General features: G+C 43.4%; 1 protein-coding gene across 1 annotated transcript in view; it reads right to left on the reverse strand.

Moving 5' to 3' along the window:
- CLIC4 (CLIC family member 4) overlaps nucleotides 1–11,991 on the reverse strand; it is a 73,034-nt gene extending 61,043 nt beyond the window's left edge. The window contains exon 1 of the mRNA XM_028113896.2: nucleotides 11,742–11,991. Coding sequence (XP_027969697.1) covers nucleotides 11,742–11,813 — 72 coding nt within the window. The 5' untranslated portion in view covers nucleotides 11,814–11,991. The remainder of the gene's footprint in view (nucleotides 1–11,741) is intronic.
- Between the last annotated feature and the right edge of the window lie 5,585 nt (nucleotides 11,992–17,576).

Consider the following 17,576-nt stretch of genomic DNA (forward strand, 5'->3'; position numbering starts at 1 on the left):
GGCATTTTCCCTGCTACTCTTCATTCATCCACTGCATGATCTCACACACTTTAAATACCACATAAATATCATACATACGTATCAAGGCTGAACATCAGATCTGTATATCCAGCTTTTCTACTAGACATCACCACTTGACTTCTCAGTCATCTGAAACTCATCAAGTCAAAACCTGAACACTGTCTGCTCCTCCTCCATCTCAATAAAAGGCACTGCTACCAACCAGTGAATCTGATTAGAAACTCACATCTCCTTCAGTATCTTCCTATTGACTCCACCTTCAAAATTTATCTCAAATTCATTCTCTTCTCCCCATCACCACCCTAATCCAAACCACCATCATCTCTTTCTCAACTACAATGGCCTCCATATAGTTTGCCTTGTTTCCACTCTTGCCTTTCCTCTCCAGTTCCCTTTCCGGGGAGCAGCCAGACTACTCATCTTAAAGTGCACATCAAACCATGGCACTCGCTTGCTTAAACCATTTTGAGAACTGCTCTTTTTACTAAGGATAAAATCCACATGACTTACAAAGACCTCCATGATGTGGCCCATCTATATCTCACTCTGGACCTCAATTTTGTTCTCTCCATTCCAGGCATACCCTCAAACAAAAGTATTTGTTGAATATTTCCAGCCTTTACATGTAGCAATTCCTCCAGCCTGGAATCCTCTCCTCCCCATTCTTCTCCTAATCACCATTCATCCAAATGTCATTTCTCAGAGAACACCTCACTCAGCTTTCATTTAATCGGATTTCCTGTCATTCCTTCTCAAGAAGCCCTGTTCTTGTCCTTAATGTAATTACATACAGTCTTTATTTGTGTATTTCTTTAACATAAGCCTCTCCCACTAGACAAGAGATTACATAAGGTCTTAACATACTCAATGTAACATCAACTCCTGATCTCCTCCCCGTCAGAACCAGCTCTCCACAGCCTTCCCCATCTCAATTAATAGCAACCTCACCATTCTATAATTTCTTCAGAACGAAAATCTCAGAATTATCTTTGACCCCTCTTTCTCTCATATTCCACATCAGGAAATTCTGTTATCTCCATCTTAGAAATATATCTAGACTCAGACTACTTCACACCTTAGCCCAAGCCACCATCTCTTGCCTGAATTACTAAATAGACACCTAATTGGTCTCTCTGCTTCTGACCATGCCTCCTTATGTGCTATCCTCTGCAATGTTATCCAAATGTCCTGTTAAGTCAAAAACAGCACCTCCTACCATTCCCCATGCTCCTTACCCTACACTTCAGTTTTCTTCATAGCCCTTATCACTAGCAGACATGCATTTATCGTTTGCCTCTGCCACCTGAATATGAACTCCAGGCTGTTCCTCGTTGTAGCCAAGCCACCACAACACTACCTCAATATCTGTTCAATGACTGAAAGAAAAAAGAATAATTATTCTGGTAGGCAGAAATTGGAGGTGGGAGAGGCGCTGGAGCAGTCAAAGATATTTCAAATGAAGGAAACACCAGGAAAAATCTTACATGAAGGCAGAGAAGTACAGGGCATGTTCAGGATGAGTCTAGCTAGAATATGAGGTAAATTTGCAGCTGCTATGGGAGATAAGCCCGGGAACATAGCTGGGTCATGATCTGGAAGATTCTGACTGCCAGATCAAGTTGTTGTATCTAATTCAATAAACTAGAGAAAGTAGGATCCACTTAACATTTGAGGCGAGAAGTATCAGTTTTATTTTAGACAGATTAAAATTACAGAATATTAATAATAACTAAATTATTGAGGGAAAAGATACAAGTTTTTTTAAACAACTGATAATATACACCATACTTAGACTCCATAATACTAACTACACTTCATCTGTCAGCATACAACATAAACATTTCACTCATCTCTAAGTCAATTAGTTCATTTAGTTTGTCACATAAATCATTTCTTAAGGTCTTAATTCAACTGGAATTTTTTTGTTGTTTTTGGTGGGGGGCAGAGGGAGAGGGAGAGAGAAGAATCTTAGGTAGGCTCCACGCCCCACACAGAGCCCGACTCAGGGCTCAATCTCACCACCCTGAGATCATGACCTGAGCCGAAATCAAGAGTCAGACGCGCAACCGACTGAGCCACCCAGGTGCCCCTTAACTGGATTTTAAAAAGCACAAGACAAAAAGTTACTATACTATACAGGAAAAAGCCATCAACCATGGCTCATTTACTCACCTGCTGACTGTCCATTAGGCTATACAGTGAGCTCCTTCAAGACTAGAGACTTGCTCTTATTTCTTTATCTCTCCAGCACTTACTGCATGGAATGTATTCAATTAACATTTGCTTCTATTAATAATATCCCTAAACTGTGCTGGACCATTTCTAGATAAAGATTGTACCTTATATCCTCTAACCTACTATAAGATTGAAGGAGAAAATTAATACTAAAAAATCATTTGGATTTTCAGAACAGATTTCTCCTAAAGAGCGTAAAAGAACAGCCTACCTCAAACCATTTAATCAATATCTATTCTATGAGCAATTCTAGGTGTTGGCAAATTTCACAACAAAAAAAAAGCTTGCTTTCTTCCAGCAAAGATCAAACAGAGTAAATGCTCTTTTAGTGCCATTAGGAAGATAAATCCAGATACAATCTGAGTTTCTCTGAAAAAAATGAAATAAAGTATATTTCCTTTAAACCAACTCACAACTCAGTACATGTTACATACTAGACTGGGCTTCATTTTTCATTCCAAGTATTTTGCTGTCATGAAGAACATTAAAATATTATACTCTCATCAATAATTCATGCAAGTTTATAGAAAAGACTATGACATACAACAAAATAGAAATAGCAGCCATTTCCAAAGGAGGAGTTATAAGTAATTTTATTTTATGTGTGTTTTCTAGGTTGTCTACAATAAATGCATATGCTTTGTTATAATTGGGGGGGGGGGAAACGTGTTTTTTTAAAAGGCCCATTACATATAAAATGAATATACTAGGAAGCAGAAAGGAAATGACAGTACTTTCCAAATTTGGGGCCAATATTTAAACAAAAGTAGACCAAAGTTAGATACTACTTATGCTAAGTGACTAAAAAACCGAATATTGTAACCAAGGGTCCTGCTGACAATTACAAAATGTAAACAAAGTTTGTGTTACCGATAGCTAGCAACAGTTTTTCCACCATTCAGTGAAGAATCGACAAGCCTTCAACATTTCTAAGCCAAAACTCGGGATCTCTGTGTTAACTAAAATATGCTGCAATTTAGAACATCAAGTAACAGAAAACTGCACACTCTTCGAAGTTTATTTCTTTGAAAATATTTCAATTCCATCTCGAACATTTCTATGTTCAAGGCCAAAATTTCATTTCCTAAGTCTGAACCTTCTTTTTCTCCCATTAGCCTGTTAGTCCAGCGGCCGTCATGGCTACCGCAGTGGCAGCTTCCTTAGCAGCGCAACAGCCCACTTCAGTTTGTCTTCAGTTTTCAATGAACTTTCCCTCTGGTCACCTACCACCCAGTCTCCACCTCCAAAATAAAGGAACTAGTTGTTAGCAGAGCAAAACAAGCGAAGAACTCACATATCCTTACAAGTTCTTAATGACTTCAGCTTTTCTAGTCTCCAGTGTTTGCTCAGATTCTCTTTCTTTCTTCTCTCACAGATAGAAATAATTAGCTATGCGATGTGGTGGGAAAATCCAATACTTCAATTATTACAGACGACTGACATGTTTACAACTTTATTATAATGAGAACGAAATCCTTTTCATAAGAATGAGTTATTGCACATGTCAAGTTGGAATAATTTTATCACAAAAAGAAAAAGGGGGGGTATGCTCCTTAGAGCCACACTGTATTTCAGCTTCAAGAAAAGCAAAAAGAAGGAAAAAAAGAAAGAAAAGAAAAGAAAAAAGAAAAGAAAAAAGGGGCTTCCTTTTGCCTGGCTTCTTGGCTGGTTCAGTTGGTGGAGCATGTGACTCTTGATCTCAGGGTTCTGGGTTCGAGCCCCACATTGGATGCAGAGATTACTTTAAAAAGTGAAACCTTTAAGGGTGCCTGGGTGGCTCAGTCGGTTAGGCAGCTGACTCTTGATTTTGGCTCAGGTCATGATTCCAGGGTTGTGAGATCGAGCCCAGCCTGTTTAAGATTCTCTCTCTCCTCTCCCTCTGCCCCTACCCACCTCTCTCTCCCTCTTAAAAAAAAAAAAAAAAAAAAAGTGAAATCCTAAAAAAACAAAAAAACATGCCTCTTAAGAAAAAAAGGCAAAACAAAAATCTATGAAACAAAATATATGCACGATAAACTCAGGTCAATATCTGGCCCTGGTTCTAATATTGTTACTTCTTCAAAGTAACCATTAAACCATTAAAGTTTAAGACTCTAATATTGTTACTTCTTCAAAGTAACCATTAACCATTAGAATTTAAGATACTCTTAGTCTACCTGTAGACCTGGATCCCACATACTTTAAATACCACATAAATATCACATATATGTATCAGGAGACTTTCACATACAGTCTTACTTATCTACATTAAGTTGTTACTTCCATAAATTTAGACTAATAGAGTATTCTGGTTTTAAATAAAGGGGAGGGGCGGGCGCCTGGGTGGCTCAGATGGTTAAGCGTCTGCCTTCGGCTCAGGTCATGATCCCAGGGTCTTGGGATCGAGTCCCGCATCGGCTCCCTGCTCCTTGGGAGCCTGCTTCTCCCTCTGCCTCTCTCTCTGTCTGTCTCTCATGAATAAATAAATAAAATCTTTAAAAAAAAGGGGGGGGAGGGGCACCTGGGTGGCTCAGATGGTTAAGCATCTGCCTTTGGCTCAGGTCATGATCCCAGGGTCAGGAGCCTGCTTCTCCCTCTCCCTCTGCCTGCCACTCCCCCTGCTTGTACTCTCTCTCTGTCAAATAAATAAAATCTTTAAAAAAATAAAATAAAATAATAAAGTAAATAAATGAATAAATGGAAGAAAAAACAGAAACCAAACAAGGCTAATTGATATTCCTTATACCAATACCAAGTACTGAGCACTGAGGGATAAAAGCCAAGTCCAAAAAAAGAAGACAGGATTAAAAGTTCCAAGAGAACTCACAAACCGATACCCTGAATTAAATTTAGATTCCTGTTAATTCATACTTGGAAGGTTTGTAATGATGTAATCTTCCTTCAGAAATTTCCCTTTCCATTCTCTACAAGAGTCTCTAAAATGGGTAAACTCATCTTAACTTACCCCTACCTGATCTAAATCCTAATTAATGCTTTAATCACACTTCCCAGCCGGCCTAACACATTTCCCTTTTATGGACTCACTAATTCCCTATCCAGGAGACACCTGACGCTAAGGATTCACAGTACTAATGAAACAGGAAGTGGGAAAGTCTTGCTCAGCATCCTTTTACTGGCTTCTCAGCATCTCTGTGAGCATCCTTTCAAACCAACTGTAATTTTCAGGGACAGCCAGGTCCTCCCCACTGCCTCTTTCCTATCACTATTCATATTGTGTTAGGCTTTGCATTGATTCAGTCCCCTACCTCAGCAGCCCCCATCCGGGGTCCCTTTCCCTCAGAATTTTACAGTTAACCAAAATCGTGACCTTGGCCCTTACAAAGAGTAGCACTGGGAGGACTTCAGGAATAGGTGAGACACGTAGAAAGAACAGAGTTCCCACTAACGTCATATTTTACATTCATTTTTATCTCCTGAATTTTCCTCTCTGGAAACCTCAAAGGAATGTCAAACCAATTAGAGCCAAGGTAACATTGTCTTAATGTTGAATTTGTTTTGTTCAATTTTAAGAACAAAGCTCCCAGCATCACTTCCTATAGAAAATGTATTTCATTTGTGTTAAAAAAGGAGGTTGAAAGCTGCCCTTGATACAAAATATACAGAACTCACTTTATACTGGCAAAATAGCTGACAGTTTGCCCTTCTCTGTGATCCAACTGCACCCTCCCAAATGCCATGGAGAAGCTGTTGAGTAGACAGTAATCCAAAACATAGGGAAGTGTTAGGAGAACAAACGAGGCTGGGAAAATTGTATGTCTGAGCAAAAACCTAAGTAAGGTTTGAAAAGTCTCATCCTCAACTTTTAAATAACTTGTCTCCTTGGCACGATGGATTTGAATCACTCCTGGCTCCTTCTTTCAAAAGTATCATTCTATCTACTATTTCCCGAATAATGAGTTTACAAGTAATGTCAAAACTAACATTCCCCTCTCTCCCTCCCTCTCTCTGTGTCAAATAAATATTAAAAAAAAAAAAACTAACACTCCCATTCTTGGCTATTCCCAATCCACCTATTCTACCCACTTTTTTAAGGTCAAGTCCAAATCTACTTCCATCTTTCCCCCATCTCTTAGCTTTATATGAATTACACTTGACTCCTTAAGCATGTATCATCTTGTGTTGTTGTTTTCTTTCCAATAAAATTTATAAACGTAAGTATAGGAAATGTTTAATAATTTCTTATAACTTCCATAGTACCTAGTTCAGTACTGGGCACTTAATTCACTCCAATAAATGCTTTAAGTCACAGATAATCAGATGGAAGTGATCTTAATGATGATCTAGCCCAAACCCTTCTTTTACACCTCGCTTATATGAATTATGCTTGACAATCAGAACTCCACCATTTACTTTTTTAAGAGCAATGGTTCTTAAACCTGTGTCAGGAATCCCCAGAAAAAAAAAAGACTCACATAGGATTTTTTATGTAATTTCAAGGATTTATACAGAATCCCCTGAATGCTATTAATGAAGCCTACATTTAAGAATAATATACTGTCGGGGCACCTGGGTGGCTCAGTCATTAAGCATCTGCCTTCGGCTCAGGTCATGATCCCAGAGTCCTGGGATCGAGCCCTGTATCGGGCTCCCTGCTCTGCGGGAAGCCTGCTTCTCCCTTTCCCACTCCGCCTGCTTGTGTTCCCTCTCTCGCTGTGTCTCTATCAAATAAATAAATAAAATATTTAAAAAAAAGAGTAATATACTGTCATTAAAAAAAAAAAGAATAATATATTGTCATCAACAAAAAAATAAGTCTTTACTGTGTGCCAAGCCCTATTCCTAATGCTTTCCATAGAATGGTGTATGGCTAGATCACATTTCCCAGCCTTCCTTGCAATTAGAAGAAGCCATGTGATCAAGTTCTCCCCAGTCGAATGAGAAAGGAAGTGACAGGCATAACTTCTGGGTTAGGGCCCTTAAGAGACATGTGCCTCCTACATATACTCCACCTCCCACTGGCTATAAACAACTTCCCAGCCACCAGCTTTGACAGCTTAGGGGAGTTCAATGCTCTGGAGATTGCTGGAAAAACAAGTTGTTAACACTTTGGTCCCTGTATGACTAAGAAAGAATGCCACCCCAATGTCTAAAACACTCTCCCTGGGGGGCGCCTGGGGGGCTCAGTCGTTAAGCGTCTGCCTTCAGCTCAGGTCATGATCCCAGAGTCCTGGGATCAAGCCCCGCATCAGGCTCCCTGCTCCGCAGGAAGCCTGCTTCTCCCTCTCCCACTCCCCCTGCTTGTGTTCCCTCTCTCACTGTGTCTCTCTGTCAAATAAATCAATGAAATCTTTAAAAAATAAAAATAAATAAAAATAAATAAAACACTCTCCCTGGACTGCTAAGTGAAAAAGGAAATAAACTTCCATCTTGTTTGAATCATTGTTTGGGATGAATTATTTATTAAAGCACTTCAGACTACCCTAATTAATACATACAGATTAGCAGCTAATCCCTTCAGCAACCCTATAAAATTGTTGTTATTATTATTATCCTGAAATTAGAGGTCAGGAATTTGAGGCGCTAAGAACTTAGGAAACTTGCCTGACACACTACTTGAAGCCAGAGTCAAGCCAAGCAGTCTGGCTCCAGGGCCCATGCACACTGGAAATCCTGCCAAATATCTCAAAAGAAACAGTTATTCTTGTGTGTTATGCCACCCTGCACCAGACTAATTTTTTACAACCACCACCCCAATCCCAGCAGTTTAGTGACCACTGCCAACAGGGATTGTCCTGGTTCAAAATCATGCACCAACAAGTTTAAATTCCAGCCCATAAAGGGCGCCTGGGTGGCTCAGTCAGTTGAGCATCCCCACTTTTTGGTTTTGGCTGGAGTGGTGACCTTAGGGTCATGGGATGGAGTCCCAAGTAGGGCTCTGCTCTCAGCAGGCAGTCAGCTTCTCTTTTTTTCCCTCTCCCCCGTCCCTCTCCCTGTCTCTCTCTCAAATAAATAAATCGTTAAATAAATAAATTCCAGCCCATAAAAGTAAACTCTACAAAGGGATTCCTTCTATGCTAAGATCAGAAATACCATCGCATCATACCAAAGCTACTAGGAGGGGCTGGGGAGTCAGCAGTGTCAACAGAAGTTGGGTTTATACAAGCCAGAGAAAAAAACGAACATCAGTCATTTTCAATTTCTCTCATTGTGTGGTTCAATAATTAATATTTTTACTTAGTAGAGAAATCTTGGTTCCCAAATTCTAAACACGGCCAAGAAGAAATATTGATGGAAAATATGGCAGGTACCAGAAAAGACTAGAAGTACCACAAACTAGAGGGAGGGTAAAGTAGGTAGATAAAACCACATGGGGTTTTAGAGGCAAAGGACCAAGGTTTGAGACTCAGACTATGAGGACCTAAGTAAGTAGTTCCCAATTCCAAAGCATGTCAGACATATATATAAACAGCAAAGTGCTAAGAAAAAAGGAAACAAATCTCATTTTAAACATTTGGTACCCTCTTATTTTCCAGGCACTTAGAAGAATATACAGACTTTACCTTCAAGGAACTGTCTATCTAGAAGGGGAGATATGCATATAAATATGTACACACAAAATGACACACACTTAGTATCTATTTTCTGTGTATCAGAAACTTTTCTAATCTTATTACATGCTCCACATACCAACTAACTTATTTCTATGAGCTTGGTCTATTAATATCCTAACTGTACAGATGAGGCACGGAGAGGTTTAAGTATTGTGTCCTGGGACACACAACTAGTAAGTGAACAAAGTGGACCAGAAATTTTAATTACATTCAAATCATAAAGAAGCTTATGCCCTTGCTAAAGGCTCTGAATTTCACCCTATTGGTCAGTGGTTCCCAACTAGAGCTGGTATATCAAAATATATACACCTACCAGGCCCCCCTTGGTGGGGGAAGAAGGCATTCCCACTGTTGAGGATGACGGCCTTTGTAAGCTGCTTTTACTATTGGGAGGGTGCCCTACCCTCTGGGTATTGGGGTAAACAAACACAAATGGAGAACTGCACTTATCCAGGTGATGGGGAGCCACTGGCCTCAGGGGCAGAGAACTCCAAAAACAACACTCACCAGGAAGGCAACGTAGCTGTGAGTCCAGTCACACTAGTTAGTAAGGTCCTGGTCTATTTCTCTTAAATTTAAAGCTACCTAAACAGGGAAGCTCAATATCCTTTTCACTCATATGCTTTAAGTATATATAACAGTTTTTGGCTACACACTCAGATACCTCTTGGCAGAATAATTAACACTGTTTAACATACCATGCTGAACAACCATGGCCTCTGCCCCCTCAGTGCTTTCAAAATAACTATATTTACCAGGGTATCTTCCCCCATTTGCATTTCCCATATATAGGTTTTGAGAAGAAATTCAGAATACTCTTTAACAAAAAAAAAAAAAAAAAAAAAGAATACTCTTTACAACAATTTACCTGGACCTTTTTTTTGCTCCTTTGAAACAATCTCCTGGTTTATATCAGTACAATGTTTTACCTAAGCAGAATCACAGGGCAGCAAAAAACATTTCACCTCTTATTTCACAAATGAAGAAAATAAGTCTCAGAAAGGGAAAACAACTTGCCCATTGAGTACAGAATTGAGACTTGAACCCTGGGTCTCTGCCACCAAGCCCCGTCAGAAAGGCTTACAATGAGTGGTAAGCAGCATGCTTTTAGGTGGATCACAACATTTTTTACTTTAATAGTTAGGCACAGGAGAAATATAATCACCACACCTAATCAGTTTCGGGTATTACTACGAGATGTATTTAGTAAATAATAATACATGCCCAACACAAATATGGAAAACTGGGAAGCAGTATACAATCACTCAAGTTTGAGAAACAATGCACCATGCCCCTCTCCTTCTAATTGAAGGGTTAAATTAATAGTAGGCAGAGCATTAAGCATTGATCTCTTCCTCTCTAATTCATACACTTGATTTCTTTTTCTTGTCTTGTTGTATTGGCTAGGACCTCCAGTACAAGGCGGAAAAGAAACCATTACTGATAGTATCCTTATCTGAGTCTAAATTTAATGCTACTTCTAAAGTTTCACCATTAAGTATTGTGGGTTTTTTTTTTTTAGAACTTTAGTAGATACACTGTTTTTGAGTTTATGGAAATTCCTTCCTATTCCTAATTCAATAAAATTTTTTGAACACCGATCTGTGACCCACCCTTCTGCCTTCCACCCATCTTACTTTCTCTTATTTCAGTTTCCCTCCTACATCCTCTGCACTTCCCAGTACTGTATCTGTCACCCAAACAGAATCTTTGAAGATATTCTGGGGGTTCTATACCTGTCTGCTGTTCCAGTTCCCCGATCCAAAATGTTTCTAACACCAAAATATTTCTAACACCGAGAGCTGAAAGAAAATCCTAAAACAAACATTGTTCTGATCATGTCTTCTCTACCATCTCTCAAACACACCCTTCAGTATCTTCCCTTCTTTAAAATAAAAACTCAGGGAAAAAAAGAACGAAATTGTTCTAGATTCCTGTTAACTTTCCAATTCAGAGCCTAGCTCTGAATAAGCCTGCGTAAGTGACTATGAGAATCTCAAGGATTTTGAGGTTTTGAGGGAGGCAGCTGGAGCCAGATGTTCATAACTTCTCCTTTGCTAAAAAGAAAAATATTAAAATAGGAAAGAGATAAGGGTATAATCTGTAAGCAAATAAGATAGTTCCAGGAAAGAGACCAGAGGGGAAAATCAACCCTTTAAAGCCCAAGCAAGTTATGAATTCTTTCCCTCATCAGTTTTTCTTTCAAAACAAAAGGGCACACACAATCTTTCCCGAGGCAGCAACACCGAAGGGAGCAGCCAAAATGTTGCATCATACAAACCACTCCGAGTTTGAGAAACAAGAAACCCAGATGGTGGTAAAATACCTAAGACAGGAAAACCCAAGTCTTTCCCGGAAGCCCCGGAATGTCTGCTTTCTAAAAAAAAAAAAAAAAAAAAAAAAAATTAAGATCGCGTCGAAAATTAAAGTTAGAGTTTCATGCCAGCGGGAAGCGAAATGCTCGTTGACAAAGCGTTCCAAGAAGTTGGGTTCATCATCTCCCGACTGAGAGGTTTCGGTCCCGGCCGGGGGAGACTCGGAGGTGAGGGTGGGCCGGCGCTAGGGCGGGAGCGGGGCCGGGGGTTACCGGGCCCACCCCCGCCCGGGTCCTGCGGGCAGCGGCGCGTCCCACGCCGACGCGGGACGACGGTCTGGCGGCCGCCGGAGCCCGCGCAGCTGGAAGCGGTGACCGCCACTCCGCGTGCCGGCTGCCGGGGGTGCCGGTCCCGCCCGGGCTCCCTCAACCGGCCGGGGCGGCGGGAAGGCGCGGGTGGGCCCGAGACAATGGGCCGGGGGCGCGGGAGCAGCTTCTCTGGGCCGGGGGGGTCGGGCGCCGCGCGAGGGCGCAGTGGGGGCGCAGGGACGCCGCCCCTCCACGGCCCGCCGGGCGGACGCCGGGGGTTCAGCGGGGCGGGACGGCGGGCGAGCGCTCACCTTGACGAAGAGCTCGATGACAGGCTCTTTGTCCTCCTCCTTCAGCCCGTTCAGCGGCATCGACAACGCCATGGCCGGTTCGGCTGTGCTCCGTGGACGGCGGCGGCGGCTGCTCCTGCTCCGGGGCTGCTCCGGCTGAGGGTTCCCGCCGCGCTGCGCTGCGCCTCCCTGGACAGTCCCGGCGTCGAGCTCGCAGCAGCCTCGCCTGCCCAGCACTGCCCCACGCCCCGCGCGCGACTCGGAGGCGTCCGCAGCCTGAGCCGCTTCAAGCCGCGGGGCGGGGCCCGGGGGCGGGGCCTCGTCGGGGGCGGGGCCAAAGGCCCTGCGTCTCGGGACCCTGGAGGAAACAAGGAGGACGCAGCTCGCGGGGTGTGGCTTCGGGCGGGGGCGGTAGAGAAGCTCAGGCTCGGGCAGTAGGTGGGTGGGACTCCGAGCCACGCCTCCCGAGGGGGCGGGTAGGAAATTCCCGCGGGGGCCGGAGCCTGACACCGCCTCCCGCCGCGGCGCGGGCGCGTCCTCGCAGCTGCTGCTGGCGCCCTGCCCGGTGACCTCATGCCTTCGGCTGGCCTGGGGAGGAGAGGAGGCGCCTCCCGCTCTGTCCGCCCGCTGCAGCCCACTGGACTCAGCCCTTTTCCGCAGCGGCCACCTCCCCAACTCCCTCTGCTAGGCGGAGCTGCCTTCCAGAGGGACTTTTTGAAAAGTTTTCATCCCCTTAGAAACACCTTTTTTTTCCTCCTCTGACTTCTTCCTTTTTTCTTTGAATCTCCTGTCACTTCTATCTTGGAGCCAGCATATTGAAAAATATTTATGAAGCCCTCGTGAGTTTCAGGCCCCGGGTGGTAAACAGCACGGACATGATCCCTCTCCTAGAGCCTACAGTCTTGAGCTGCAACCCTAGTGCCTGAAGGCTAGGAAAGATTCCTAAGCCATTTCCATGCTCTTCCTCCTGCCTGGACTGATTTCTTACCCCCACTCACCTGGCCAACTCGAATGTGCATCAGAATCACCTGGGTGCTACACCCAGACCCGCTTTATCCATCTAATTCCACTTCTCTGGGGAAAGGGGAGATTCACATTTTAACAAGCATCAGGACAATTTTGATATAGGTGGTCCTTAAACCGGAGAAACTGTCCTGGGTTTTCGGCCCCAAAGACAGGGACTGTGACCCTTTGAGCCAGGCAGGAGGTAAGTACCTAGTCCAGGTTTGCTACTGCTGAATGCCTGGAGCAAATATCACCACCACCGCCCGCCCCGGAAAGAGTTACTTGTTCCCTCTTCTGACTTTCCGTAATACTTGACTCAGAACTTTTCCCCACTTCCCAGGTTCAGTTGAATGATGAAGGCCAGTCATATAGGAGGTTTGTCTCTCGACATCCTTAGTGTATTAACACATTTCAGTTTGAACAAATTGAATGTATGCGTGAAAATACTGTGAAACCTGCAGCTTCTTCCTCTCCCAGACCATAGCAAGTTGGTCAAATATTCTTGTAGGGACTCTGTGAAAGAGACAGTGTCCCCAGAGGTCAGGAGCCCTGCTCTAGAGTCAGACGAAGTCCTGAAACCCCTAAGCCTCAGTTTCATTATGGCGGGTGGGGCGCTCTCACCAGTCTCTGCCTTATGGCAAGTGCCACTCAGTCAGTGACGGCTGTTAGCTCTGCCCTGAGCCTTGTACCGTCCCCGTTCACCCCTGCAGCCTAGGATGACGTCATATTCAACTCCCTCCGTGACCAGCTTGTTTGTTGAAAAGAAACACCAGGGGGCTGCCCCACAGACAGGGACTTAAACACCTAAAACAAACTGAAGTGCCTGTCTGGACTCTGAACTGAACTCAATGTTAGTTTTTCACGAAATTATGAACTGAACCAAAGTTCCCTTCCAGCCACCCCCTTCCACCCTGCCTGAAAAGCAACCAAAGTGGTCAACCGGTTCAAAGCAAACCCAAGTCTAAAACAATCAAATGAAACCTCAAAGAAGGCCCCAAACTGGCCCTGGAGCTGAGGAATATTTCCAGGCATCCTGTTCTCCCAGGTGTGCCTGAGGGGTTATCGAATTCAGTTTGAATCAGCGAACATTCCCTGCGGTGGCTGTTGCCAGTCACGTACTGGCCTCCCGGCACCAGGACAAAGAGATGGGGAAAGCCTGGAAGTAGGGCTCTTGAGACCTCCTTGACTACGCTCAGATCTTAGCTGTAAGGAAACCAGACATTCTCCTCCTCGGAACACTGAGGCAGTGGTGGTCTCCAAGGCTCAGACCCCAAGCCTGTGCTTAGAAACCCGGTCAAAGTCACTCCTACCTGGTGTTCCCACTTTCAACCCCATGGGCTCACAGGGATGGGGAGAGAGGGGGTGAGTTGGGATGTTTATGCAGGGGAGGCTCCATGAGCACGTTGTGCTCAAGTCTCATTTTCCAACTGTGAAATGTATGCATAGTTTGCTTTCTAAACTCATGTTTGTTTCTATAGCACACACACCAACTTTAAAGATGGGTGGAGATGCGTTCTCCTTCCCACCTCCCCCTACACCTTTCTGACCTCATCTTAACTGCTCTCCCCTTTGCTCTCTACCCCAGCCACACCCATCTCCTTGCTATTCCTTCAACAGGCCAAACACTCTGAGAGATCTCCCAAATACCATCCTATCTGACCTTGCAAGCTGTTATAGGTCATTCCACCCTCCATTTTATCTTTTTTTTTTTTTAAGATTTTATTTATTTGAGAGAGGGAACACAAGCAGGGGGAGGGGGAGAGGGAGAAGCAGGCTTCCCGCGGAGCAGGGAGCCTGATGTGGGCCTCGATCCCAGGACCCTGGGATCATGACCCGAGCCGAAGACAGCTGCTCAAAGACTGAGCCACCCAGGCGCCCCTATTTTATCTCTCTCTATACCACAACCCCCGGTCATACAGTCTACTTATTTATTTGCATCTTGTCTGTCTCCCCACACTAGAACATCAACTCTATGAGAGCAGAGATTTTTGTTTGATTTTGCTCATGGCTATTTTTCCAGCTCGTGGAACTTCTCATGGTACGCAATAAAAACTTATGGAATGAGTGAACAAGCTGTGTTTAGGCTATGGTTTCCTGTACCCCGGGCATACTCTGGAGGGTCCTGCTTTCCTGGTCTGAGAAGCCAGGTGCTTTGTGTGTGTTATGATTGCCACTTGCCAAGGAGTCAGGTTTTCCAAAGGACAAGATGGCACCTCCAAAAAGCTTCCCCTGATGACACACTTCCCTCCTCCCACTCTTGATTATGTGGCGTTGCTGGCCGACAGTCTCAAACCCCACTTTCTACAATTGAGGCAGTAGAGAGATGCTATGCACAGGCACTCTGGGGCCAGACTGCCTGGTTTCCACTCTGTCATTTCCTAGCTCAGCATAACTTATTCAGTCTCTCTGGGCTACAGTCTCTTATCTATAAAATGGACCTAAAAATTATACCTATTTGATAAGATCATTGGTAAATGAATCTATGTTAAGTGCTTGGAATGGTGCCTGGCGTGTGGTAAGTGCTCTGTAGGGACTGTTGATATTGTACCCATGTGTGCATTGGCTTGACCACTGTCCCACATTACATGCCCAACTGCTAGCTGGTTGTTTCCTGAACCAATCACATCTATTCCTCAGGGGGTGTCAGAGGAATAGTTTTCATTGTCCCCATTTTACAATTAAGAAAACAGGGTCAGAGGGGATAAACAGAAGCCGTTCAGCTGGGAAGATGGTGGGGCTGCGATTCGAACCCACGATTATCTCTTGGCTACACTGTCCACTAAGTGGGTATGGGAAAAGGTAGGCTCCTACTCATACTTCCAGGCACACTCATAAATTCCCCTGCTCTAGGGAGTGTCTTTCCACCGTTGCACTGGTCCGGATTCTACACCACCACCCATCAAGGTCAAGGTCAGGGTGGTGTTGCAGTTCTCAGTGTGGGCTTCACTGGCAAACTGCCTGATTTCCAACCCCAACTTGGGTGAGTTACTCAAGTACGTTCCCTCATCACTACAGCAGACAATAGAAGAGAACCTAACTCCTAAAGTCACTGTGAGGATTAAATGAGATAATATCTGCATTAAGCATTTAATAAGAAGCATTTAATAAATATTAGCTATGATTACTATTCATATCAATGTGTTCTGCCCTGGTATTCTATGAGCTTCCTGGAGCACTGGGAAACTTGTCATATACATCCTTACTTGAGCTAAATATTTCACTTCCCGGCCATGTGATTTCAAGCAAGTTACCTTCTCTGTACCTTCGGTTTCCTCATGCAAAATGATGATAATTACAATACCTACGTCACAGGCTTGTGATGGAGATTATACAGGTTGATAAATGTAAAGCACTTAACATAGTGTCCGGCATATACTATGTGCTCTATACACATTAGTTATTATATATGCTCTACTATTGCTTAACTCAGTGCCCGGCGCATTATATAGGATAATAATAATCAGACTAAGTGAAAGAATAAATAAAATAAATTTCAAACATTGCCTTTTAACTTCCCATTTCCTAAGTTCATATTGTTGTTACTCTCACTGCACATATTATAGGTGTTCAGTTATTCTTTGATGATGCCAGTCAACCCAGCTATGGAAAATCCCAACGCAGCTTTTTCAACTCTGTCCCCATTGATATGAATTAAGTCCTATAAAATCTTGCTAATTGTGACTTAGCCATAATTCTGGCTAAAGTTTAACCTGAATGCTGTGTCCATAGAAGCACCAACATTTCCAGCCTCTCTATAGATAGATCTGGGCTCCCCTGGAAGAATCAAACACAGAAGCTGGAGACACATTTCAGTTCAGCTTTTCTAGAACTTGGGATAGAGTTCCAGTGTGTGGGTCCAAGGACTAACATGTTCCTCCTGGCCACAAGCCCCAGTAGATGGACCTTCATTAGGAAAGGGACCCATCCAGGTACCATTTGAAACAAGGGTACAGTGGAGAAAGTTTCAGAGAGGTTAAGGAGTTTGCCTAGGGTCACACATCCGGTAAGTGGCAGAGCCAATAATCAAACCCAGATCTCTTTATCCGTGTCGCCCAGACCCTGGCCAACCATCTTCTCATAATGCTGGTCTTAAAGGGTTCTTATGAGTGTTTTAAAAAGATGGCACATGGAGGCACCTGGCTGGCTTGGTCAGTAGAGCATGTGACTCTTGATCTCAGGATTGTGAGTTTGAGCCCCACGTTGGGCGTAGAGATTACTTAAGAAAAAAATCAAATCAAAATTTTAAAATGGTAAAGTTTTTAGCACAGTGTAGACATTCAAAAACTGTCATCTTCTGCTTCTTCTGCACAAGCCCCTCCTCAACTCAATTTCTCCTTTGCCTCCTGATCCTGAGGTCAAAAGACGTTGCATAACAGGCCTTGGTTCAAACTCCACCTTTGTCGCTCACCAGTTTGGGCAAATTGTTCCACCTTATTAAGCCTCAGTTTCTTCTCCTGCCAAGTGTCAGAGGCTTATGTAGAATCAGGGAAGGAAGGGAAAGTTTACACAGATGTGAGAGGCCATTATTCATATCGAAAAGAATTTATTAACATGCTCACAGGATCTACTGGGTTGGCTGTCTTCAACATCACTTCCAGAGAAAACCAGCTGGAAATCTATCACCAACAATACAAGACCTCACAAAAGCGATGAGATACAAAGTTAATACTCTTTTAGAAATCAGTGTCTTTCTATATACAAACCCCTACCATCTTTTAAATCATAACGGAACAAAACATCTCATTTACTAAAAGTGACCAAAAATATAAAAACATTTAAGAAATAGGAAAGCATCTTAATAGCATGTACAAGTTCCATTTGAAAAAAAAATGGTTATGCTTTTGAGAAACA

Source organism: Eumetopias jubatus, unplaced genomic scaffold, assembly GCF_037043125.1.
Source record: "Eumetopias jubatus isolate StellerSeaLion01/CBP00866 unplaced genomic scaffold, mEumJub1_p1.0 scaffold_4, whole genome shotgun sequence".
NCBI lineage: Eukaryota > Metazoa > Chordata > Mammalia > Carnivora > Otariidae > Eumetopias > Eumetopias jubatus.